Source organism: Fusarium musae, chromosome 4 (genome assembly GCF_019915245.1).
Source record: "Fusarium musae strain F31 chromosome 4, whole genome shotgun sequence".
NCBI lineage: Eukaryota > Fungi > Ascomycota > Sordariomycetes > Hypocreales > Nectriaceae > Fusarium > Fusarium musae.
This window is the reverse complement of record NC_058390.1, coordinates 299814-325677: the sequence shown is the minus strand read 5'-3', so window position 1 is coordinate 325677 and position 25864 is coordinate 299814. Positions and strand designations below refer to the sequence as shown.

General features: G+C 47.3%; 5 protein-coding genes and 1 non-coding gene across 6 annotated transcripts; 3 read left to right on the top strand and 3 right to left on the bottom strand.

The window, feature by feature from the left end:
- Positions 1–3232: 3232 nt before the first annotated feature.
- On the bottom strand, positions 3233–3938 carry J7337_005051 (uncharacterized protein; the record flags this gene model as incomplete). Its single annotated transcript, XM_044822734.1, has 2 exons — positions 3233–3267; positions 3695–3938. The coding sequence occupies 2 exons, from the start codon at positions 3936–3938 to the stop codon at positions 3233–3235; spliced, it is 279 nt and encodes a 92-aa protein (XP_044681225.1).
- An 804-nt stretch (positions 3939–4742) lies between these two features.
- Positions 4743–5012, top strand: J7337_005050 (uncharacterized protein; the record flags this gene model as incomplete). The annotated part of the gene is made up of 2 exons (XM_044822733.1): positions 4743–4837; positions 4898–5012. The coding sequence occupies 2 exons, from the start codon at positions 4743–4745 to the stop codon at positions 5010–5012; spliced, it is 210 nt and encodes a 69-aa protein (XP_044681224.1).
- A 9936-nt stretch (positions 5013–14948) lies between these two features.
- On the top strand, positions 14949–16598 carry J7337_005049 (uncharacterized protein; the record flags this gene model as incomplete). The annotated part of the gene is made up of 5 exons (XM_044822732.1): positions 14949–15122; positions 15173–15275; positions 15322–15419; positions 15473–16015; positions 16062–16598. The coding sequence occupies 5 exons, from the start codon at positions 14949–14951 to the stop codon at positions 16596–16598; spliced, it is 1455 nt and encodes a 484-aa protein (XP_044681223.1).
- Positions 16599–16890: 292 nt separating this feature from the next.
- On the bottom strand, positions 16891–16980 carry J7337_005048. Its single transcript has one exon. It is a non-coding gene; the product is annotated as a tRNA-Glu (tRNA).
- A 1930-nt stretch (positions 16981–18910) lies between these two features.
- On the top strand, positions 18911–20128 carry J7337_005047 (uncharacterized protein; the record flags this gene model as incomplete). The annotated part of the gene is made up of 2 exons (XM_044822731.1): positions 18911–19328; positions 19374–20128. 2 exons carry the CDS (start codon positions 18911–18913, stop codon positions 20126–20128), a joined length of 1173 nt encoding a protein of 390 aa, XP_044681222.1.
- Positions 20129–22135: 2007 nt separating this feature from the next.
- J7337_005046 (uncharacterized protein) lies at positions 22136–24100 on the bottom strand (the record flags this gene model as incomplete). The annotated part of the gene is made up of 1 exon (XM_044822730.1): positions 22136–24100. The coding sequence occupies one exon, from the start codon at positions 24098–24100 to the stop codon at positions 22136–22138; it is 1965 nt and encodes a 654-aa protein (XP_044681221.1).
- Between the last annotated feature and the right edge of the window lie 1764 nt (positions 24101–25864).

Here is a 25864-nt window from a genome sequence, read left to right as displayed (position 1 = left end):
CGTCCCCCCTACCCCCCCGTCCCAGGCCGTCCCCACCCCAAAATCACAAATCCAAGGACTCTCCATAAATCGCCCCACAACGTCATTGTCTAAGCCTCGTTTTTTAAGCTTAATAGCGTCCATCACGCTAGATCTCTTTCACTCCTTCCCTCCCCGGCAACCTTCATCTCCCTCTCTATGTAGCAAAGCAAATGAAAAGGGGGCGATTTCATAAATCCAGTTTTTAGAGTTAAAACTGCCTCTAGCCTTTGTATCTTTTAGTCTGCAAAGAACTTGTTATGTGCAGTTTTGTACACGGCCCGGTATTGGTCCACTTAGTTAGGGAGATGGTGATGTTTGGAGCGTGGGGATTGGCTGGGAGACAAAAGAATTCTTGGATCGAATACATCATGCATGATATGACCGATTCGGCAGTTCGTTGGAAACATAACGTGTTCAATGCACGTTAGACGGTGAAGGAACACCGTTGGCAAGTTTTTATCGTACGTGGCACTCGACACATGACAGACCCGCCAGTGACATGCTCACCCAAGGCACCAACGGGACTTGATAGCGCCGATTCACTCCAACGATCCGATACAGTACCATCGCGCATAAAACAACCAGCACACGACACCAGAAACTTGCCTTGCTTTCCCGTAAAACAAGGAGGCCACCCGTAATTTGAATGCCGGGGCAACCCCTGTCTTTGGTTAAGCTTAATTTCGCTGCATATCCGTATTCTATTCCATGACGTCAATGAAGGGCGGTGGTAACCGAGACACACACAATTGGGGTTGGGGATGAGCCGCTGGGATATCCATCTCGGGACGTTCTGAATGGAGAAGGACGATGTTAAGCTTTCAGCTAGTGATCGAGGCGGTGTTGAGGCGATGCTGAGGCTATGGGAGGGACGCGTTGATATTTTGTGTATTTTGTTGAGAAGAGGCAGCCCGAGAGAGGAGCTTGTGATGATGAGGTGAGGACGTGGTGAGGCAAATGGGGCGGAGGTATTGCGGTTGATTGACGCGTTTATGGTGACGATGTGACTATGAGGAGGCGAGTAGAAAACCTGAAGGCTGCGATATCAGGGAAAATAATTCCTGAGGAAGAAGTTATTGCCTGATTATCAGGATTGATCGTAAAAAGTCTGAGCATCATTGCGCAGTTGTCGTGGTGTCGTGTCTGGGGCTTGGGGAGTCGAGATCGAATGATAGACTCGGGCGGTTGGGTCTTGGAAATACCTCGCGATGAACATCGCAATAACAGAAAATCTCGGAAAACAGTCATCAGCCTCGAATCTCCGGTGTCTTTAATTGCACAACTCTTCTTGTCCATGACAAGACACAGGATTGATAGATTCAGTACAGAGTACGGAGTACAATCGCCAAAATGCGCATTCCTACCCGGGACCTTTAATTTTAATCTTTGCGTAAACACATTTGGAAGGAATTGCTGTAAATTACAGCAGATCCGCCATAAAACAGACTAGTTTTTGCCGAAAGTTGATAAGGCAAGATGAGCAAACCATGAATTTACAGCCTACAGGTAAAGAGCATTTATAGACGGACATCGTCGTTGCGTCAATCCTGTCTTGTGAATGGGCTGATCAAAGCGGGCCTAAAATGGGATCATTGAGAATATTCCACATATTGTCTCCAAGCACGATTAACGAACGTCAAACCCCTTTCTCGGGCGTTCAACACCCTGCAACCACGATGGCTTCACAAGACTCTAGTCTAGCTTCATGTACAATGCTTACGCTTGGTGTCGGGTCGCTGTTCATCATGTTGCAAATTCCAGCCACGGCTTTACTACGTTCAGAGACAGGGAGACAGCTTGCGAGTGGTCTGTCGCTGTTCACGTCTCCGGCAGATGCAAGGGTTCATCCATCGGATGATACCCTATCGTAGTCGTACTGCGACATGTCGCATCTCCCAGGATGCCCTTGTAGACTCGCAGCTGCACCACTAACAACAGGTAGTATGTGGTCTGCGTCCTCAAGTTCAACGACAAGCTGGAGAAACTCGCGTTGATGAGTCCAAACTGGATTGACCCTGAGCTGTCGGCTGGCCATCTTGCCTCTTTCAAACAGTTCTAGCTGAATGAAAGCAGCCTTCCCGGCAAACACGAGTTCTTCCGACGTGAAACCACTTGACGCAGAGATCTTTGCAAGAGGATGGATGTATAGAAGAACGGGTATTGGAGTCGATCGTATGTTCAGGCTGATTTCTCGACGGGGTTGATGTTGGAGAATACAGGCGCGGCCGTGAACGATAGCGGGACGACGAGTCGCAGAGGGACGGAGGAGGGTCAAGGTTGTCGGCGGAGGCGGGAAATGCGACTGGGATTTGTTGGTGTATTGTTTCGCGCGCGCCTGTATCGTCGTGAGCTGGCACCTCGTGATCCTCAGAGTCTCGTCGTTGTCGAAGAGCAACTAGATCCGTGCGATGCCGTCATCGAGAGGCATGTCGAGTTGTCTATAGGACGGCGACGCTGGTGATTGCAGGCCAGTCGTGGTAAGCGCGACAAATCGTAGGGGTCGGCGAGGATCGAGGGATCAAGAGTCGACGAGGAAGACCGGATGTTCCCGTACTCTTGTAGCTCCCCGGTGTCAGCGCTCTTGGAAACTCAAAGCCCTTCTGGCTCACGCATCGCGCAAGCGCGACAGGTTGGTGGGGTTTTGCAGCGGGGAGGGCATCTCGAATTGTCGCATGGAGCGGACCGTGTTGAGCAAGGAGGAAACGCCGTAGCGAGCGCGGCGGACTCGAAGGGAATGGCGGAAAGGCAGGCGGTCACAGAGGGAGGATGATCAGGTACTCTTCCGCGGCATCTTGAGCACGAAATCGATTCGGCTTGGGGTCGGGGCGTCGACCGCTAAATCTTCGGAGTTCGGGTGCTGTGACAAGTGACGAGGGTAGAGAGAAGTTATCGGCGGTACCAAACTTACGGTTTGAGTATCGGTGCCGGGCTCAGGCGCAGAAAGAGCGCAGATGTGAGATGTTATGTTGGTCAGCGTTCAGGCAATTGAATTGATTGCTTTGGCGAAATGGAGGGTAGCTCGCGCCACACCTACATCTGTGGCGCTCCCAGAGCTCAGCTTCAAGCGACCATTACGAGCGCAAATGAAGAGATAAAAAGATAAAACCAAGTGCAATCAATTCCTTTGGACTCTAAGATTGAGATAAAGATTCGAAATGAGCGAAAAAAGAAACTCCTCGTATAGCCTTGGTAAAAACAGAAGACCTGTAAATTATTCTACTTTCAGCTCAATCTCTTTGGGCTTAACTGAAAAGTTTTAAACAATTGAATTCAAGTTGCCTTTATCTATATTGTGCTAAGTATACTCAGTTACTAGGACAATGTCTTATGCTGTTTTAGCAAACATTTGGTGTTAACTCTAGATAAAATTACCCTGCAGTTTGAGGATTTGTCGCACACAAGCAATGCTCGAGGAATGGGATCATTGCATGTGCATGATTTGAAGTCAATTCAGTACAAAAATATGGATAATCAGTTGTAGCAGCTGGATTCCAGCGCGCAAAGTCGCAAATCAGTTCATCGGCCCTTTACGACAAAACTATTGTGATGAGATCTCCACAACCTACGAGAACTTTGCCGCCACGCTCGCGCTCGAATTCGGAATTAGTATACGGAGCTCAGCAGTAACGTGCATACTCAAAATACCGGAGAAACCAAACCACCCGAGCCTTACACATAGACTTGTAAATAATTCCACGCGCCTTCAGTTCCTCCTTCAGATCAACCCTGCTTCCCACTTTGATCATGAGATTATCTCCATCGTACTCGACGACCCAATCATCCGAGCCAAAGATATCCCCTAGCACCTCTCGGAGCTTCTCCATCTTGCAGAACCGTTTCACGGGGAACTCGTGTCTGAAGACGAGCTTCTCGGTGTCGACAGCATTTGTGCTGCCCCACCATTTGATGATAACCATTGTCGCGTGATGTTGGGTGTTACTGCCCGAACTGGGTCTACAAGAGGGTCAATCTGAGTTGATAGACCTGACAACCGATGCTTACATCCTGCGAACGACTCTTTTTTGATAGACTTATTGACTTGGAAGGTGTGTATGGGGATGATAATCCGGGGCCTCGGGGGCCTTTTATAGGGGGCCCTGAAGACGAATGTTGGTTAACATTCACAACTTGATGAAAGGGTGGTTCACTTGCCGAAGAAACTCATGATAAGAACATCGATGCCTGCTGATATGGGGGCTCCAAGAAACATCAGACACACCTGTCTCTGAATGCACCTGATGGCTCATGGCCAATTGGCATATGCTAGCCATCAGTTGAACAATGATGAGCTCTCAGGTAGTGGCTACGGATACCTGGTGTACTTGGCGCACCTTCACGACATCAAGTGATGACAGTGTTTGAACAAAAGGACCATGCTGAGGGCCCTCATCAGCGGAAAGATGTCTGTGGACAGATCGCTGTCAATGGTCCAGTGGACATCTTGAAGGCCATCAAGATTGGCTCTTACAGGCACCTATCTGCTTTCCTTAAACGTGGCTAGTCACTGACAGATGCATCACATATGGTCACGACGTAAAAGATAAGTTTAATGATCACGCCCTTTGAGCATAGTGATGCACGGCCCAGCGCAAGGATAATGAAGACAAAAGACAGCAACGATCAAGTACAAATAGACCGAGAACCCCCAATATTTCCCAGGCCAAAAACCTCAACACAACCAAACCTCCACATACTACCAACACAAACACTAAGAACAAACTATGCCTTCTGGAACTTGCACCAAGACCAACCAGGGAGCCGAGGAGTGGAAATGCGAGCATGATATCAAACTCGAGCTCATCGACGACAAGGGAACGTTTGAAAAAGCGCTGAGAGACATTTATCCTCTTGGGTTCAAAGTGGACTATAAGTACAGCCCAAGTACTTGCCGTGTTACTGCGCTTGCGAAGGCCAAAGAGCCGAAGGACCTGCAGAGAAAGCTCCAGGATGTCGGTGCCATCCTTCAGGGCCGATTCGGGCGAAGAGGATGAACGCTGAGATGGATCGTCCAGTATCGAGGGGAAGGATGAGACGCGTACGTCGAATGTCATTTAGAGATACCGACAGTTATGAGCTACCTGTAGTTACTCACATAGGAATCACATAAGCTGAACCACCATAAATGACGACTGAAAGAAGTGATGTTGAGAGATGGCCGATGGCCGATCCAAGACCCCCGTAGTCGTCACGGCGACCCTGCAATAAGATGTGAATCGAGAAGTGAAGAAACCTGAATGGCCGAGGACGCGCGGAACCACTTTGTTATGGATGTTGTGAGCCGACGCACGATTCGAAGCTCCAGGACAGTGACGATGAGGTCCCCGAATGCCCTAGAGAGTGACAAGCTGAAACTCATTCTGTGCGGTGATTAGAAGCGCTGAGACAGGTTCGAGTGTGAATGGAGTTATTGTTAGTTGTCTGCTCAGCCAGGTTCTAGTTATAAATAACAGATAAATGAACAACAGCCAGCAACCCATCAATCCATCAACCCATCAACCCATCAAGCTACAACTACACACAAAAAGTCTACATCTACCAACAGTCACTATACAGCAAGAATGACTGCAGATTCCCAACAAGGAGACAAGAGAGAATGGCACACGTTCGAACAGAATATTCCAGAAAGCCTCGTCAGCGACTACGATAAGCTGAAGGAAGGCTTGCAGAAATACTTTCCAGGGGGAATTGATGTCACATTTGTGGAGGCATCCGCCCACCATGCAGCATTCTACAAGGTAATCGGATTACGAGAAAGTCCCGACAGGATCAACCTACAGAAATTCCTCACGGAGGGAAAATATATTTTGCAGGAATGAGCACGGAGGCAAGGAGGGGGAGGCAACCGCGAAGCTTGTAGGCCACGGTGAGAGAAGGTCGGTTATCTCCTATAGTCAAGGTTGAAAAGCCTTGGAAAGCAGAGCCTAGCCAAGCTAAGGGTATAATTGGCCAGCCGTAATCTACGCTTTACTGTCCTGAAAGATGAGGTGACCCTAGTAATTGTGAGAGGAAGAAATGCGAGCAATGCAGAATGCGTCACAGTGCACCACGCTTGGGTTAATATTTTCTCACTTCCCAAGAGGGCATGAGAGTGTATCTATCGAGAATAAAACAAGTGGCCACTGTTGAATGGCTGCGTTAGAGCACGACTGCGTATCTCGAGTGGACCTTCATAATTGTGTAAAAGTTTGTGGACTCGTGAACTGAAAGACAATTCACTCGATACAGGAGACTGAGAAACTGACGTTCACAGCCTGGTGGTAGTGACATTGTGCTTGATGCAAAGTGAGTAAAAAGAGCCAGCAGGGGACATTGGGTATGGATAGACGCGGCCAGTCAGTAGAACGGCTGGCCAAGGAAGCAAATTGATCACGTACCCACTAAAGAATCACACAGCGAACAATCAAGAATTATATTCTCCGCAGCCACAATGTCAGGAGACTCAAATACCGGAGACAAAACTGAATACAGTGCACGGACTGTTTACATCCCTCTGAAGCTCGTTGAAAAAGAAAAGCTAGAGGCTTTGTACCGCCAATTGAAGATCTTCTATCCTGGTGGATTCGTTACGAAACACACAGATGTTGAGAGCTTTACAAGATAGTGGGACTCGTTGTCAAGGGTTCAGCGGAGTTCAATTTGATGAAAGAACTGCAGAAACTTGAGCTTATCATGGAGGAATGAAACGTGGGTATACTGGGAGGGGAGTGTCGTGATGGACGACCAGGAAGAAGAAAAAGCATATTCTTAGTCCTAAGAGTTGCATCTAAACAGAACGGATGTCTCAATTTGATCACAAGGATAAGAAAAGTGCTCAAGTTTCATTCGAGGAGATCATCCTGGTGACAGAACTGTCATTACCACCTCACCAATAGTGTTTGCCGCGTTGGTATGCCTGTCAAATTCAATAGCACAATGAAGTCCTACCTGATTCAGTAAATATTTTACACAAATCACTTGGGCAGCAATCGAAAAAGTCCCGAGGTTTACGTTGACTGAGAGGGAATTATGAAACGATTCACTCTCGACAAATGAAGAGGCCGGAATCACCGAGCTGTCGAGAGTGATGAAGTGCCCGATTTATCTGTGAAAAGACTCCATTTTGAAGGTTGTTCATTGACAGAGGGCTGATGATCGCGCCAACAATTGACTGTGACAAGTGTCTATTGCAGCGACAGTGAAGCCTTTCAGAGCTGAAGATTGACTATAGAAAGAGACGATTCGCCAGAAGTCATTAGCCAGATAACCAAACAACATCAACAACAGCACCGAACCCACTACCAACTTCACATGCACATTCACATTCGCCATCTACAACCATGCCTGCAGACCAACAGCCCGAGACTCATGGGAGTCAAATCGAATATGTCCCCGTCCGTCTTGTCAAGGATATGGAGAGCTTTAAAACAGCATTGAGGACACACTACGGTGAAGGAGTGACGCACCCTTACGAGAGCTCACATAGAGGAGAGGCTGTACATATGGTTTTGGCACCGAATGCGAGTACAGGACCATCAAATCTGGTAAAGACTCTGCAGGATGAGGGTGTTCTCAAGAAAGACGGCGAATGAGGAGGGGGAGCGAGAAGTCTGGTATCATGGGTCCCCGTTACTGAGAAATGAGGATATAGCAACTGAGGCGTTTGATATGTCAGGTGCAATGAGACAATGAGACCATTTTCACTTCACAGTTGCCGGCCTAAAGTGACGAGGACAGGTGGTTCGTTTGTACAGAAGAGGGTGAGTCTCTGAATAGTTGATCCATCAACTTATTCGCTCTCAAGAGTGAGGCTCATTGTACGTCCGATGGCAGTGAAACCACCATGGCCGCCTATAAATTGCATCGTCGCATTAGAAAAAATGAAACAACAATCAACATCATAACTCATTTATAGAATAGCATTTAGCAACTCATACCCCATACTATTGATTATAAAAAGGTTAGAACAATGGCTACTTATGGAATTCAAATCCACGATATCCCTATTCGGCTTATTGGGGACGAGACTGCTTTCGAAAGAGCTGTAGAGGCCATTTATCCCAATGGCGTCACGTTTACATATCACAGAACAGGCACTAAGTACTCACCATGGCCAGTCTGCAATGTTCAAGCGAATGCAAGCACTGGACCTACTGATCTCGTCAAACATCTGCAGGACGCGGAGGTTATCATGAAAGAATGAAGGGGACAGGGAGATTGGTGGAGGGAGGAAAAATATGCTAAACGAAGTTTTGTTGTTAGTTCGATGAGGATAAGGAGCTCTAAGTAGATGATTTAATTGATTTAGCCACTCTATTGCAATATGAAGGCGATGTCCTCCAAAAGGCTTCCAAGTGCATACCAAAACGCTTGGCATCTGTGAGTAGGATGCCATCGCGAAACGATTACAAACCCGTTCTTGAAAGCGAAGTGACCTAAAATCACCTTGATACTTAACCACATAAGCAAAAGGGTCATGCAGAGCAATAAAGTTTCGCGTGTTAGGGCACGGCTGGCAAACTCTATATAAATGGCACGATGCAAGCTCTCCACGTCATTGGAGCAACCTTTTTGTGGTCAATTAGACGTCATTCAACAGCCAATAGGAAGGACTGAAAGGTTTGCCCGACTCTAAATTGGCTCGCAATGAATGAAGAGGAAAGTGACGCAGAGCTCACCAAAATACAGCTATCCTGAAAAGGGCCAGGCATTATTCTGGGTCATCGATGAATGCGAGAAGCGGATTCATGGTTTGCATGATAGAGAGTAGAGACTGGTTCTAGTTTCTGCTTCTTCCAGAAGAAGAAGAAGAAGGGGCTTGTTGTATGTTTTGCCATTTGTAGCTGAGAATTGTGGCTGAAAGCATGTCTTGGGCCCACGTATTTGAGTTACAGGTTTGACGAAGCACCTGGCCACGAGTAGAACAGGAAACAGCTGCATGGTAGAAGGGACACTGGCAATTGTAATCAAGAGGAGAATGCTTCTCGGTTTGATAGGGAATGTGCCGAGTATGCCAGTTGAATGGCCCATGAAAGAAAAATCGCGGTTATACTAGACTTCTTGCACGCCCGACTCTGCCAGGCTGTGGCTTAGATCTGAGTTTCTGAGATAACGACAGAGTCTCATCGGCTCTTGATATGACGAATGCCTGGTTAAACGAGTCTATTTGTACGGAGTATGGCGGCCATAATTACCACAAGGTTCACAACTTAGTGAGTTATACTTACAACACCAATTCAAAAACGCCCCAACTTAATCATGAGGAGAATAAATAGATGTGTACTCTCGGATCTTGCGCTACCACCAAACCCTTCTCTGTTCCAAACATGTACGCTGCAGGATGTTGATTCTCAACTTGTTCAGTATCGCCATCTTGGCCCTCACCAACCCGGTATTCGCCTTACCTATCCTTGGCGACAACACACTTGAGGCTCGCGACCAACCTCCACCACCTCAACCTCCCGTTCCTCCTCCCGTACCTCCACCTCCGCCGCCGCCGGGCCCAATAGCAACTCCAACAACCACCGCAAACAACTCAACTGTGGCGGGTCAACCACCTATTGCCCCTCAAACCGGCCCTATCCCAAGAATCCACCTCGTCTCGAGGCATATACTCGACTACTTCACCGGCATACCCGTTCCTCCACGTCAACCACGCCAACCACGCCAACGGCGCAACCTTCCAGGTAACTTTGACGGAAAAATACCAGACTTTGTAAAAGACGACAGGTACGAATGGAATAGCCAACAATACCCCGCCTATTCTCTAGGGAGAATCCTCCTGGGCGCAAAGTCATATGCGAACGGGAAGGGGAGAACTTGCAGTGGTTCTTTGGTTGGACCGCGACACGTCTTGATAGCGAGGCACTGCTTCGGGTGGGATACATTATCCGACACTGTTACGTTTGAATCCAACTTCTTCGAGGGTCAGAGCGGAGGAATATCGTATGTGACGGACATCATCGCCCTGGAGGACGCCCTAGATTGTCACAGAACGCCCATGAATGAACAGGAGAAATTTGAATGCATGCTCTGTAACGACTGGGCCATATTGATTCTCGCGGATCGAATGGGTGATACGCACGGGTATCTCGGGGTAAAAGAATTCGATACAAAGACACTGATGCACACGCAAACTTTTGTGAGTAAATGAGAACAGAATAAGAGAATCAACACTAACCTTGAATAGTCACACGTGGGGTATCCTAATAGGTACCTTTATCATAAAGAAAAGCCTATGCGACAGGATGGGATAACAGCAGAGAGATGCTATCACTCCTGCGATATTCCTGGCGATAGGATTATCACTGATGCAGATTGCCAGGGCGGGACATCAGGAGGACCCTTGTTCAGGATGGAGGATGGGCTAGCTTGGCAGTATGGCGTGGCAAGTTCACGTTTTGGGAACTTTGCTAGCAGTGTGCCTCCTCCGGATAGGTGTGCTTTTGTATCGAGCACCAAGTTTATCAGTGCAGTTGCCATGGCGCGACAGCGGTTCCCTTAGGAGGAGCTCAGGCAATTGGGAGGCTATAGAAAGATGGCCACGTAACTGTATACGAGAAGTAAATTGCGTCGATTGACCCACGAAATTGCCGCACTACTTTAGTCTGTGATATAGATGTAGCGTTCTGGTGGGTGCCATGGCAGCCCGATCAAGACAGTGACAATGGAAGATACATGAGAGTAAGAGAATGTGATGATGAGAACAGGGGATGAACCTTCTTGCACACCTTTACGCATCTGCGAAACGAGCCAGGGGTCGTGGCGAGTTGGGCCGGACGTATCCAGCCCGCCTTGAACAGTTGAACAGGCCTAGAACAACCACTGACTGTGACGGAACACTACACTATTGCCGCTAGGACAGTGATCACATCATGGAATCTGGTTTGTGTGGCTGCAAAGACCTCTGACACCCAATGAGCAGGAGTGGCCAAACATCTAGCTCCTTACGAAGGGGGACACTGGAAATCTACGGTCACAGGGTCAGAACATCTAGGATAGCAGAAAGCCACTAAGCAAGGATACGGAAACAGCCAAAGAACCAGTAAGCGCTCGCTGTCCACTGAAATTCTCGAACCCGTCATGGATGTCAGTGAAGGCTACCTCGATACGAAGCCCTTGTGTTGTGACTTGACGAGACGCATGCTACCATTCAAAATGCCCGCCTCCATATATAACGGAACTGACTGCGCTGAGGCGTAGCTGAATTAACGAATACAGGCTCCTGTATCATTATGGTTGCGCGTTATGAGTGGCGAGAAATTGTGTGACCACTAGGTTCTGCTCCGCGTCTAGGATGGCCATTTGGGAGCTAAATTCAGCACAGATAACTGAGACTACTAAGTAGGATGAACAAAAGCTACTGAGAAATGGTGGCAAGAGGGCCGCAGAATGGCGAGTGCGTCCCTAGCACATCCCTGATGTCGTTGAAGGGCACTTGGACATGAAGACCATGGTCGTCGTGACTTGACGTATCTCAAGCGACCATTCAAGGTGACTGGCTTTCAAAAGCGATGGAGCTGAAGCCCAAGAAAGACTGATGTAGCACTGCTTCAGGATTTTGCCATGGGAGCTGGTCGGGAGGAGGGATGAAGGATTCCGCGGTTGCACAACCGGTTGCCCCTGAACACCACCCTGAACAACATCACATGTCGACGGCCAGTCCGGCCACCCACCAATCATCGAAAATCCAGCCCAGCGAGCGTATGAAAGACTTTGTGGCTTGCATGGAACCCGAGTTCTGAATGTGTTATAGCATGGGTGGCAGCATGCACTGCTTCGACATCTCAGCTCGAAGTCTCGAACATGGAAGTTCCATTAGGCAGAGCCACTAAGGTGACCCTGGCGAATCTCCCAAGTTGCAATCGATCTTCGGTACCGAGAGAAGCGTACTGAGAGGATTGTGCTGAAAGACGTTGTGTTGATGAGCTTCTTCTTGGAGATGTTGTGAGCATGTGCTGAGGATATCCGACCCTCTTGGACGCGAGCTCTCTGTATTTATAATGAGAGATTTCAGCAACGAGAACCTGATTTGGGGAGATTATACCAAAGAAAGAGGTAATTCGTATCCCGTCTATCCACTCATGGATGATCTCGGATGCAACCGCTTTACCTTTGCTCCATTGATGTACGCCGTTGGACAAGAAGGCTTACCAGTAGAGCTGTAGCCCCTGGAGAGGGGACACAAACCTTTGGACTTGGATTCGTAGTAGATCGCCGCGGTTTGGTGAAAGCTAGTCTCACCTTTTCTGTCTCCCAGAGGCCGTCAGACGTCAACAGTCCGCTTTTGATCTAGCTACTCAAGACTCCCTGGCTCTCTTTCTTTGGTCTGACAGATGATTGGAGTTTCCATATCTCCATGATCTCCAACCTGACCTATGCTTGGCAAGCAAGAGGATCGGGATACTGAGCCGTATTATTATCTTGACCTAAGTCTCGGTGAGGCTTGATAAGAGTTGCAATGAGGCCAACCTATAATTTCACCTGGGTCAGAGTGAGCTTCATCAGCCTTTCTCGGGAAGAGTAGGATGGCGAACCTCCCCAAGTCCAAGCCAAGCCTTGATTCCCCAACGTCAGAGTGATAACATGAATTGTTGTTGGCGCTATCTCCCCTTGCTTCTTGGCTTAGGTTCCGACCCCATCCGGACCACGACAGCTGAGTCCCCGAAGCGCTGACGGGACCCCAATAGTAGCCCCCGAGACTCTTTTCCCCAAGAAGCCAAGCGAAATCCACGCTATACGACGCTGAATCTCACCACAGAGCCTCATCGGATGAAATAGGAACCCAAGCACATTCCAAGCGCCTTTGAGCAACCAATCTACGGAAATGGACATTTCTACAAGGTCGCATCGCGTGTTCCAGCCCTGGAGCAATAGCCTTTCGTCTCAAGGATGACGTGCCAAGAATACGAGCCCCGTAAGCATCCGACCCTTCAAACCAACAACATTCTCAAACGAATCCAGTAATTGCGCCGATGCATTCGCTTAGACAGCACCATTAGTAAACCGTCTGTGCTCATCATCCCCAGTTATCACAGTGAGATACCCTTGCGGGGAAGGGTAATCACTCCCCGTTCTAGCTGAAATAGCTGATGTTTAGCCAAAGCCAAGCCCAAAACCCCAGACTACGGAGTACCAACGCCCGTAAAGTGGAACAACGTCACAGCGCATTTGGAGCTGGTGCAGATCTGTGAGACACCAGCGGTGAATCCTTCGAGAAGACGTCTAGTGGCAGATCCTGTCGAAAAGAATCCGGGAAGGCGGGTTATCTTGAGCCTATCATTTGACACTGAGCGGGCGTCGAGTCGATAGTGCAGGCGGCTACTGGAATGTGTATGTCTGAATAGGGCTAAGCACATGCATGACTAGCTAGATAGAATGTATGATGAGGAAGCGGCAATTCTTCTAGAAAACAAGATCAGCGAGCTTAAAACTAACCCTAGTATCATTTCACCGGCGTATCACTGGATAATTGCTGTGGCGGAGCATCGTTAGTGGAGTGCTAGTGCACTGTTCGCGGAGTAAACTGCCCCCCAACCTCCCTCAGTGAGATGCGGGCACTGAACCGCTAGATCCCCCGCAGATATCACATTCTAACGTAGCTAATAAACTGGAGCGGGAATCTTCGGAACGGTCTGGACTTGCCAAGAGGGGGTTCTGACACAGACGCTATGATGTTGTGATGAAATGCTCCAAAGCTCAAGCTGTGAGGGATCAGGGTGGTATTCGTGACCCAATCTCTGGCACATCCCTGTGAGATGGGCTTACGGGTTGCATTGAGCCGTATGCATGCCGTACTTCAGGTAGTCGGATCATTGTCATTGCGTAAGTTTGATAGCGTAAACTGGGGGAGATTAAAGGTTCGATCTATGGTTCACTTACAACGACCTTATCTCTAAAGATGATGCCAATAAGAAGCAGCCAAGGTGACTCCTCTCCTTGGCCAAAAAGGTGCGGAGGCAGCCAAGTAATGTCAGCGGAGTAGCCAAGCTAGTCTCCTTTAATGCGGAGACAACTACCACCCTCACTCTTGGCCAACATCTAATGAATCATGCAAATAATACAAATTACAAAAACAATCATCTAACAACTTACTCTCTCATCGTGAGCTGCAATGACGCGGGGGAAACGGTCCTCACTTCCACTGGATCCCTGCTGCTCATTACCCCATGTCGACCCCGCAACCTTAATCGTTAAGCTTAATCTCCTTCCCTGTTCGGTATGGTACGACCTTGTTGCTGCGGGCGTACAGTTCTGGAAATCCCGCAGTGGGGAAATTGAACTTGGAGTTCTCGTCAAGCTGGTAGCCTGGTTTGTAATTGGGATGGTTTTGGAGGTAGGCAGTGCAATACGAACTTCTCCAATAAGAGAAGAGACTAACGGCTCGTGATGAAGACGCCACTCAGCTTGACCATTCTTCTAGAAGGAAAGAAGCATTCTAACACAAAGCTTAATACATTCTCGTATGGAATCCAACCTGTTAGACGCTCGGTACTGGTTTTCATTGTGGTTTAAGTCATCTTGGCGCCGTTTTCTAGCGTTGTGATAAACCTGCTTGTAGACTAGAAGCACAGATCGTCTGTTGACCAAAGACACACAACTATTGTCAGCTAGTTCCATCCCTGTTCTCGCAAGACGAGTACAACCCCAAGTTTTCTTGGCGACGGTCTAGACCAACTTAATCTGTACTTCCCAGATCTGCCCTCCGAATATCACGGTCTACGGGGTTGCCGACTCCTACTCTGCACCCCGCAATGCGGGGGATGATCAAGGACCATGGGGAACTTGGGGGGACGAGCGTTGCTGTCACTCTATCCCCAGGTTTTATCGCTGTTAAGAAATGTCTATATAACTGTCCTTGCAGCGCCCACTGTTCTATTCTCATCAAGGCAGTCGATCGCTTTGACTACCCAGCTACCTCTACTTTATAAATTTCTTGACTTGTTATCACCATGGCTCAGCGTGACAGCAAGACCGACATCAGGGACGTCGAGCCCCAGATCTTCCAGAATGAGTATCCGGAGAAGATGATCCCTCAAGTTGAGAAGATTGATTACTCTGGTGCTCATGAGAAGACTGATCCTAAGGAGATTGCTCTTGTGAAGAAGCTTGATCGATGGATGATGGTGAGTAACTGATCATCGATACGAAGGAGATAAGTGACTGATGATGATAGCCCATGCTTTGGAGTATGTACTGGCTCAACTATCTTGATCGCAATGCTATTGCCCTTGCGCGTCTGAATGATCTTGAGGAGGATCTTAACCTCAAGGGAACTGGTAAGTCTTACCCTCACATCTATAGTTCTTGACTAACGATGTGCAGAGTACCAGACCTGTGTTTCTATCCTCTTCGTCGGTTACATCCTCGGCCAGATCCCCTCCAACATGTTCCTCACCCGCACTCGCCCCTCTCGCTACATGGTAAGCTCTCCCCCCTTCTTCAACTCTCAACTGAACCCTTGCTAACATCTCAGGGTATCATGATGATGCTCTGGGCCATCGTCAGCGCCCTCACCGCCGTCGCAAAAGACTTCAAGGGTCTCCTCCTAACGCGCTTCTTCCTCGGTCTCACCGAAGCCCCCTACTACCCCGGCGCTGTCTATCTCCTCTCCATCTTCTACACCCGCAAGGAGGTCGCTACCCGCATCGCCATCCTCTACACCGGAAACATCCTCGCTACTGCTTTCGCCGGTCTCATCGCCGCTGGTATCTTCCACGGTCTCGACGACGTTGCTGGCCTCGCTGGTTGGAAGTGGCTCTTCATCCTCCAGGGCGCTGTCACTTTTGTGATTGCTGTTGCAGGCTACTTCATCCTCCCTGATTTCCCTCTTACTACTAGGTGGTTGACTGAGGAGGAGAGACAGCTTGCGCATAACCGTATGGAGCTTGATACTGTGGGTAACAAGGGTGAAACCAGCACATGGAATGGTCTTAAGCAGGCTGCTAGTGATCCCATGGTTTGGATCTTCTGCGCCATGGCTCATCTTCACTTGGCTGCCAACGGTTTCAAGAACTTTGTAAGTCTTTAGATTCCTCAATAGGGGCCAACTGCTAACAGATTAGTTCCCCTCTGTCGTCAAGACTCTCGGCTTCAACACCACCATCACTCTCGTCCTCACATGCCCTCCCTACATCATTGCTGGCGCCAGCACCATCCTCGTCTCATGGATGTCAGGCAAATACAACGAACGAACCTGGCACATCACCGCCTCCAAGACCGTCGCAGTCATCGGTTTCGCCTCTGCCGCTGCCACCCTCAATACAGCTGGTCGCTACGTCTGCATGGTCATCTTCACCATCGGAACCTACGCCGTCAACAGTCTCATCCTCGGTTGGTGCGGCTCTGTCTGCGGCCAGACCAAGGAGAAGAAGGCTGTTGCCATCAGCATGGTTACTATGATCATGAACATCAGCTTCATCTGGACTCCTTATCTCTGGCCTAAGAGCGACGAGCCCAGATATGCTATTGCCATGGCCAGCAGTGCTGCTTTCAGTATTGGCACCGCTGCTCTTGCTTGGCTTGCTAAGATTATTCTCAAGAGACGCAACCAGAAGCTTCGTGCTCAGGATAGCGAGACTGAGATCTTTTATGTCTACTAAAAGACTTGAGATGATGAATTGATGATCTGAACTTGACGAGAGCTTTTGGAAGGATGAAGGATTTGAGCTGGAATCGAAGGATATAGAGATGGTAGAGTAGATATGTCAATACTTGGTCTCTTTCGCAATGTCAGACTACTTCACATAATCGCGCTCCCCAAGTTTCACGTGCATGTTAATTAATCGCTCAAGACAGACAAATCAATTCAGGCAAGCTGATGTTGTGTCAACCCGACAAACAAGGTCAAGCAAAAATGGTACGAATGCACTCAATCGAAAGTGCAAAAGGAAACTCCGGTACAGGGAATCGAACCCTGGGCTCCGCGGAACTGATCTCTCAGGTTATGAGAGCGCGAAATGTTAGCCACTACACCATACCGGATGATGTTGCTTATAAGTTGAGTGTCGGAAATATGTCTTAGGAATGCTAAGCAAAGCACCCATCCGAGAAATTGATTACAGGCATGCCCCGCCCATGACCAATCTCATAAATCCCGACCGCTTCATGAGGACTTTTGATGTGTTCATTCGTGTAAGCGAAGACGCGCGACCCGCACCAAATCAACGTGCGCGTGAACAGGGCAATAGCTTTAGCTTAAGAAACCTCAGTGAGGGACTTTATGTTCCTGGTGAACTCGAGCATAGTGTTTAGCAGTAGCGGCTGCGATGGCGAGGCAGAACCTAGTTCTCGCCGGTTTGGTTGTGATGTTGGTGTTCCGTCACATGTTGACTACCTGAGACGAAGGACGTAAATGTCGTGGCGTGGCAGCAATTGGATAAGAACTAAAACGGGAATCTAGACATACTTGAAAGTGAAAGAAAAGCCAGGTCCAATTGTCTTTCTTTTCCTATTTTCTGTGTCGGGTCATCAGAAGATTGATCATGTTCGTCCCTCATCCCATATCTGAGACACTGAGACTACAAGTATGAGATGATGTACCGCATGTTCTTCCCCAGAATGCTCAAGATAATGTCCAAGACTCCTGTTCTGGCATAAATAGCTATACATCTGAGATGCTCGGCCAGAAGCTTCACAGAACTTGTCACTGCAAGTGAACATTACCACGATCTCTCGCGTCGTGGCCTGTATGAACATCGCCCTCAGTAGCAAGTTCTGGCAATCTTCAATGGGGAATCGATGATTCGTCACCACAACGACTCAAACGCATGGGACTAGCAGCCCAGGCAGCGCCCGCAGCTCTGAGACTCGTCTGCTGCCACTGCCAACTTCCCCATGGGCCAGGCAAACAAACAATCGGACACCGCCAGACATTCCATTCCTCGTCTCTTGACTCACATTTCGCATCCGATCAACTCTTCCATCTTCTTCCTTCATACATCAAAATCATCCCAACCGTATCCCACGAAACTCACTCCCTTTATCATTCCACCAACAACTCATCTCTTAGCTCTTTCTTCTATCACAGGTCTTGAGGTACTCTCTGCACCCTGTCTATTGCCACTGCCGGTTCACCCACCGTTCAGACAAGCAAACAGCTGCGGCTCTACCAGTGACATTGGCCAAGTTCCCTTCTCCGTCTCTTATCTCACACCTCGCATCCGATCAACTCTTTCTTCTTCTTCCTTCATACACCAACATCATCCCAACCATCCCACGAAACTCACTACCTCATCCTTCCACCACAAATCAAATCTTTACTGTTCTGTCATCTCAAGTCTTGAGATATTCTTGAAACCTCAAGCCCTGGACCACGAGATTCGGAACCATCATCTTACCCGACATTTCATCCATCTAGATTGACGCCAGCAATAGAGCATCTTTCTTATCCAAAACATCACATCGCAAGACTTCTATCATATTCTGCCAAAGACCTCAACTCTTAGTATCGCCACAATCTTCCATCAACTTCGTCAACGAAAGGAACAGGACAGCATCCTTGAGAGTACCAACTATCGACAGCTATCTCTTCCTTTACGCAGCATAAGCTCTTTGATCTCAAACCCCTCTATCACATCCCTCACCGCTCTTGACTGTGAGAGCAGGTACCAACCTCGCCTTGGTCAACTATCTGAAAGCCAAGCATATCCCCCCGGCTCTGCAGGAAGCACAACATTTTCCACAGCGCGCCGGGCGTTTGACACAAAATTATTATAAAGCCCTTTCTGCCCTTCTCATATCCTCCTGTCTCCAGAAACTACGGCGGAATGTTTTCACCCAAGCCTTTTGCCTAAACTCGGACCTTAGATCTACACTTCAACACAACATTGACGACACCATCACGGCAAGTCATCACCTTTCATCAGTTTACACTCTATTTATCCTCGTTTATATCTCATACTAGCTCTCTCAGATGGCGTTCCCCTTTTCGAAACTCCCTATGGAGGTCAAGGTAGCCATTGTGGGATACTTGATCCCTCCAATGTCCAGCCCCATTGACCATGGGGCTCAGGTTCACCCCCGGGCGCCTTATGTCGCCGTAGGAAAGCTCAAGCGCGTGTCCAAAGATTTCAAGCAAGTGGTCGAATCGATTCACTATGTCAAGGCCATCGCAGTCGCTGATGGAAGGATTAAGTTCACAATAAATCCCATTCAGGATACCCTTGTTGTATTCTGGATGGCCATTCCAAAGCCGATTCCCGGCAGTTCCTGGATTCTATCTATGAAAGCTGCCGGATATGCGGTTGATGACGAGGCTTTGCCAATTCGTCGCTTGATCGTATCAAATCACTACCCCATGCTGCCCCGGTCGCAGGACACCATGGGATACAGTAAGTCTTCCTAAAACATTCGATGGCAATCGCTAACTTTGATAGTCTCTCGAACCAACCGAGCCCAAACTGTCGCCAACAATCTTCGCTGGAAAAACGAGCCTTTCGAGACCGAACTCCCCATGTTCTCTCGCTTCCCTTTCCTAGAGGAAGCCGTCGTGTCAGTGTCCATGATGAGCCGGGTGTGGCACATTTCCGGCTTTCAGATGGAGGGGCCGGATATCGAAGCACCACGCCCAAACGGCGAGAGTTGGGGATTCAACCGCGTTGGGTCCTACAACGCCACCGCGGCCCGATATTTCGAGGACAGGGGCATCCGGGCTGACACTGGAATCCCTTGGGCGTTCCCTCCCTCAATTTTCGCAGCCCACCATGCGGCTCTTATCTCGCAGCCAGAAGATCTGCACCCATCAGTCAACCCACATGAAACCTACATTCATGATTCAGACCTACCATTCATTGGGCTATATGGGTATAGCCGTGGAACCCGCTCACTCGGAGGAAAGTGGGCTGGCTTCCGGTATCATGCGCGAACCCACAAAGTCCAGTTCTCTCCCCTGGCGTGGTACGAGGTAGAGCCGATTGTTCACCGACTGGGATACGACCCCGAGCCTGGTCGACGACTTCCTGGCGGAGCTGATCCGCAATTTGTCGCGCGTGTCTGGATGATCAAAGAGGGAGATGAACCCAAAGATGAACCTCATCATTGTTGGATTGACGTGAAGGAGCCTAGGGACTATGACACGGACGAGCCCTGGGAGCAGGACGAGCCCTATGTGGAGGAGATCGCCACCACCTAGAAGATGGTGCGCGATACTCTTCTTCGTAGACACGAGCATGCGGGATACACTCTGGACCTGAACTGAGAGAAAGGCAGGGCTCAGGAGCAAGTTTCCTTGGGAGAAGTGACGAACGGGGTGGCATTGATTGTCGGGGTATATTAAACGGGCGGTATGTAGAGATTGGTCCAGGAGCTATGGGCTGAGTTGGAGTCCATATGCAAAGGAGACTTACTGGTGACAGAAAAGGTACGGATGTTGGCGTCTGGGTCGAGGTTTGGGAAAGTGACAGTTCTAGTGTCTGGACTTTTAGTTGCACGGTTGGCCTGTGTTTCTTGTATGAATCTTGTAATAGTAGCGGTCTGCAGGCCTCCACCAAACCAAAAGCAAGCTCGGCATTAGTTTAGATCTCAGGCTACTGGAATTTATGCACCATGGAATTTTGCCATGACAGATTGAGAAAATTGTGTTGCTTGATGACCACCTTCATCGCCTCTCTTATGGCCGACTGGACAGGTGATTGAGGAGATATGGAGCTCCCGAAGACCATGGTGATATGTGGTGGTTTAATCCGTGTAAGGCGCGTGATATATGTATCAGCTGTCAGGTCTATCAACTCAAAGTTACATATCACCAATCAGGTTTGAAGGTCAAAAGGGTTTTTTCCAGCCACCGCGTCGTCTTGGAACACACCGCCAGGGTACAAGTACATTTCAATCAAACCTCTTCACTATCATGATTAAAACCTCATTTAGATCCTAGAAAGGGTACGACACGGGCCCCAAACAGAGGAAGGGTTGAACTTTGAAGGAGTTGTTTGGCCCACTGTCAACAATTCATAGCCGACAAAACGAACTCCTAAATGGACTTTTGCACGATGCAGAGGCAGGCGTCGCAACTGTGGCGACGCGGTTCGATAGCGAGCTGACTTGACGACTAGGAGCGCCCTGAACCGCACAGAGGCTGCAGATCGAATGTCTACTTCAATATCACAAATTCCTGTCATACCATATCATCATACTCTCGTATGATCTCTTTAAACCGCAGCACTACATGCAAGGGGCTGAGTCTCCTCGAGAAGACTTTAGAAAGCACGAAACTGATCAATAGTATAAGCAAACAACAGCTCGAAATGACCGAGATTTCTGAAATCTCAGCTTGGAACTCGTTTGGGAAAGTCCTAGGAGCGTAACGAGGGAATGGCTAGGCTACTGTTTCTCAGCTGCTCTCTCTAATCATCACAACTCCCATCACCCACAAGCCTCAAGAGAATCACCGAATATAACACAGATATCTGTGGCACACACTGGCCTCTGAACTCAAGGCTCGCATATTCTGTTCCGCGTAATATTTAGCTTCCAAAAGCAGCGTGTATCATAGACACGTATCATCTGTAACCCTGCGTGAACTGGAGCTACGTCGGGCCAGAAATGAACATATTCCGATTGAAGTCAGCGGCATTAGCTCGCGTAATGGCGTGAGGGCCTTTGAGCGCCTGGATCCTAAACTCAAGTAGGTCTTGTATTAAATTAGACTACATCCCAAGTTATCTCGCGGCGGTAACTCTCGCTCCCCTAGAGGCTCGTTTCCGTTAGTGCACATGGGCCTGCAATAAAACCCAAGGATATTCTCGAATCTTGTCTATGTCAAAGAATGATTCTAAGAGATCGTGTCATATTATCTGGTCTCAGCCCACGTCCAGCCAGGAACATCGTGTAGAGGCCATGACGGAAGGGAATGAGAGCCGCCAGAGCAAACTGTGGTGTCCTACAGGGCTATCTACGTGCGATGATTCGGAGTAGTGGCATCTGCAGATATACGTGTTTGGTGCCGTACTTGCTGACTAGATAGTGCTTACTGATAGCTGGGTGTTCCTCAGATGTAGCCACCAATCAACGGAAACATGGATCATAGTATTAAGAAGAGACCTTTCAATTAATACTCATAATGCATTACATAATACTAAACATTTGCGGCTCTAAATGGCGCCTATATGGAAATTCTGAGGGACGATGATGGGCCTCTCATTTATCTAATGTGTAAGTCCTCCCATTTGTTGTCCGCAGTGCCTAGCAATTCCGCATCCATGATTCCATGCACGTAACTTTCCCCCACGAGATGATAGTAGGCTTGGCCGTTCAGATCGATTTTCCGGACCACAAAGGGTACACGCCCGCCAGAAAGAAGTACCACTTCGTCTCCTGATTGTGCAGATGGATGCGCGAGACCCAGGAGCCCGCCTTCGGTAAGAAACAATCTTCTATACCAAGAGACATGGTGCATGGTACTTTCGTAAAGACCTTCATCTTGATCCAAAGCCTCCTCCTTCACGCGACGATCCTCTTTCAACACGTCAAGAAGTGAGTCGATACCAGGTGTCAAACTCGGGCTCTCCACGTCTGCATCGGGCGAATTCGCAAAGCGCCCCTGGACTTTTTCCCGAGCTTGCAATACAAACGCGGCGAAATTGGAAACCCAATCTTCACTGACAGGGTAAGAACTTGTTCCAAAACCAACATTTCCGATCAGTGTGCGCCAAAAGGCGTCAATCATTGCACCGGACTCGCCCTCGATGCTCGGGTACGGTGCATTGAAATCTACCATACTCGCCCACTTCTCTAGAGTGCCGTAGATCGACTGCTCTGCTATAGGAGATATCTTGGATATCCTGTCGACTCTGTATGCCGACAACGTTAGGATGTTTGGGTCTGAAGGCGAATGTTGGACACTGACATGCCGTCCTGCTGCAGCGGCATACAAAGTAAACCATCCAGGTCGCGGTGGCATACAGAGAATAGAGGCAACTTGATGTACGCTGTAGTCCGGTACCCAACTTGGAAGCCCATGAATCTGCCGAAGCTTAACATCTTCGATACCGGAAAGGATGTCAAGGGAACCTCGGCGGATGAGATGAAGAGTGACATCTCGAAAGACTTCGACAACGGACTTTCGATAATCTGGTCTAAGTGCCGGCGGTAGCGCTTCTGCCCTCCCGCTCTCAGATAGATTTATGAGAGCGAATATCTTATCCACTGGCTTAGTAGCTTTGAAGCGCCGCGTCGATGCCAGCAGAAGGTCTAAGCTCTGGCGCTCTCCTTCCTGATGTCGCACCCGGCAGTTCATCATACCCGTAATGAAGCCCGCTGCACCAGAGACCTGGTACATATCGTGGAATAGTTTAATCCAAGAGCTCTCAACGAGGAAAGTCGCAGCTCTCCCGACAACATCGAATGGAAGCATCAACAGGCCGCAGAATATAGCTGGATTTCGAGATACTGCGATTTCCTGGATGATCCAGGCTCGCTGAAACGCGGATCGCGATATAAACTGCATGAGAGAGCCCCATATTGGGTTATTGTGCATTGGTAGGCCGATTGCCGTCATAAAAATGGGGTTAAGCAGAGCGTTTATCCCAGGGCGAGAACCTCCGGACTCAAGTAGATGCATCTCCAGGCGATTTAAGGATGATAGAAGATCAAAGACTGTTTCTGCGTTCTCTCCCGGCTCGCCGATCCAAAAGAGATCCATAGAAGCACTCTGATAGATCTCACACATCTGCCCTATTTGCTGAATACATTCGTCTGTGTCATCTTGGTTAATGCATATCTGATCGATCCAAATTACGCGCTCGCCTGCTGTTTCGCGGTAATTCTGGAGGAAGTTCCAGAGATTCAGGCTGACGTTGAGATACTGGTTGTTGATCAACACAGGCCGGAAGGTCTTTGGCAGACTCTCTTCGTGCCACGTATAGGATAATGCGATGTATCGGGGAGGATCTTGTGCAGCGAGATCAGCATCAAACATCCTGCAGCGAAGAATATCTTGGCCGCCGTCTGATAGGATCTGAAGTAGACGAAAGCTGGTGGAGCTCGTGAGACTCTGGTATGTCAATCTTGGTACTCCTGGAGGAACTTCAAGAGCTTGATTGTCCACGCTCGGAAAGATCTCTGATGCGCTGATAGGCTCTCTTTGAGGTGTAGATTGAGATGCCATGGTGACAGACCTGCTCAAATACACTTCTGGCTAGTTCTTCCCCACGACTACACAACCAGGTTCTCTCTGACGGAATAAGCTCTCAGCCACAATATGCTTAAAGAGTTCTTGGTTGGTTCAGTGGGTCAACGAGAGTTCCTTGTTTACCACTGTGGAAAATGAGATTTGTTTTCTTCTTTACGTGGGTTTTTAAGGACATAAATTACAACGCAAAACACTGCTTTCGACAAGGCATATCCTTTCTACGCATATCCGCAATATGAAGGAGTGATATAATGCCTTACCCCGCTTTGCGACATTGAGCTGGTTGCTACTCAGCCTCATGGCTGCAATGAGGCTGCAGGCTGATTTTGATAGGCTCTATATGACCAGCCGAATTCACCGAATCCTGTCTGGACTGTCCAACGAAGCGCGTTCAGTCAGATCTCATAGCTGACCAAAGTTTTAATTTGAAAATTTTAGCATCACTCACAGAGTGGCATCTAGCTGAAGGGAGGAGGAGTTGGGATAACAGGGCATAAGGCAAAGAATACCAATCTACACTAGCCATAGAGCCTATCATTGATAGTGCCTGAGGCATCTACCTTATCTATCAGCCGGGCCGTCCGGGCCGAGACGTTCATTATCTAGGTACTGTCAATACGCCTATATACCTCCCAATAACTGTACATATTGACTGTAATATAATTCAGGCTATTTACAAATTTATGCCGTTTAACCTAGTTAGACAGGGAAATCGAACTCCGCTGTGGGACTGTATTACGTATACTGAACTATATAAAAAGGGGCATATTGTTTAAGTCAGACAAGAGATAAGAGTATAATTTATATAATTAGACTACCTGAATTTGCTTTAAAAAGGAGTCAATAGTAGCCAGTCTGTAAGTTTAAAATAGAGACTGCTTTATAAGTAGGAACTTTAAAAACTAGATATCTATTTATTTCCAGTAAGAACTATATTAAGGTTTAGGTTTTAGAAAAGGCTTTAGCCCCTAAGTTATAAAAGTAAAAGATATTAATAAATATATATAAGTAATATACTTATTACCCTTATAATTACCTAAAGTCTTACTTTTAGCTAAAAAGTTAAATAGTTTAATAATTAATTTTAAAAATATATAAATAAATAGCTATTACTTATTTATAAAAATAATTAAATTAAAATATATAAAATATATATAAAGTAAATTATTTATTAAAAGTAAATTTATTAATTTAAAATAATACTTTTAAAATAATTTTTATTATATTTATATAATAAGTAATTAATAAATAGCTTTAATTATCTTTTTACTTTTTAATATATTTTATATTATATAATATTATAAACTTATTTTAAAAGTTATAAATAAATATTAATAATAAAAATAGCTATAAAAAACTTTTTAAAAATATTTTAAAAAGTAATATTAAAAATATTATTTTTATAAACTTTATTTATTTTACTTATAATATTTATAAAAATAGCTATAAAAATTAAAATTATTAAAAAATAATTTCTTAATATAATTTAAAAGTATTATTAAATAATAAAATAATAATAATTAATAAAATAAACTAAAACTAAACTTAAGTATATTATATAATAAATTTATAAAAAAAAGTATATTTTTTTTTATTTCTTTTAATAATAAGTTAAGTAATAAATAATAATTATATTAATTAAAGAGTTATAAGTTAAATAAAAAAAAGTTAAATAAGCTAGTAATATTAAATAAAAAAGCTTATTAAAGATTTAGTTATAATTAGAACTAGGTTTTTAGT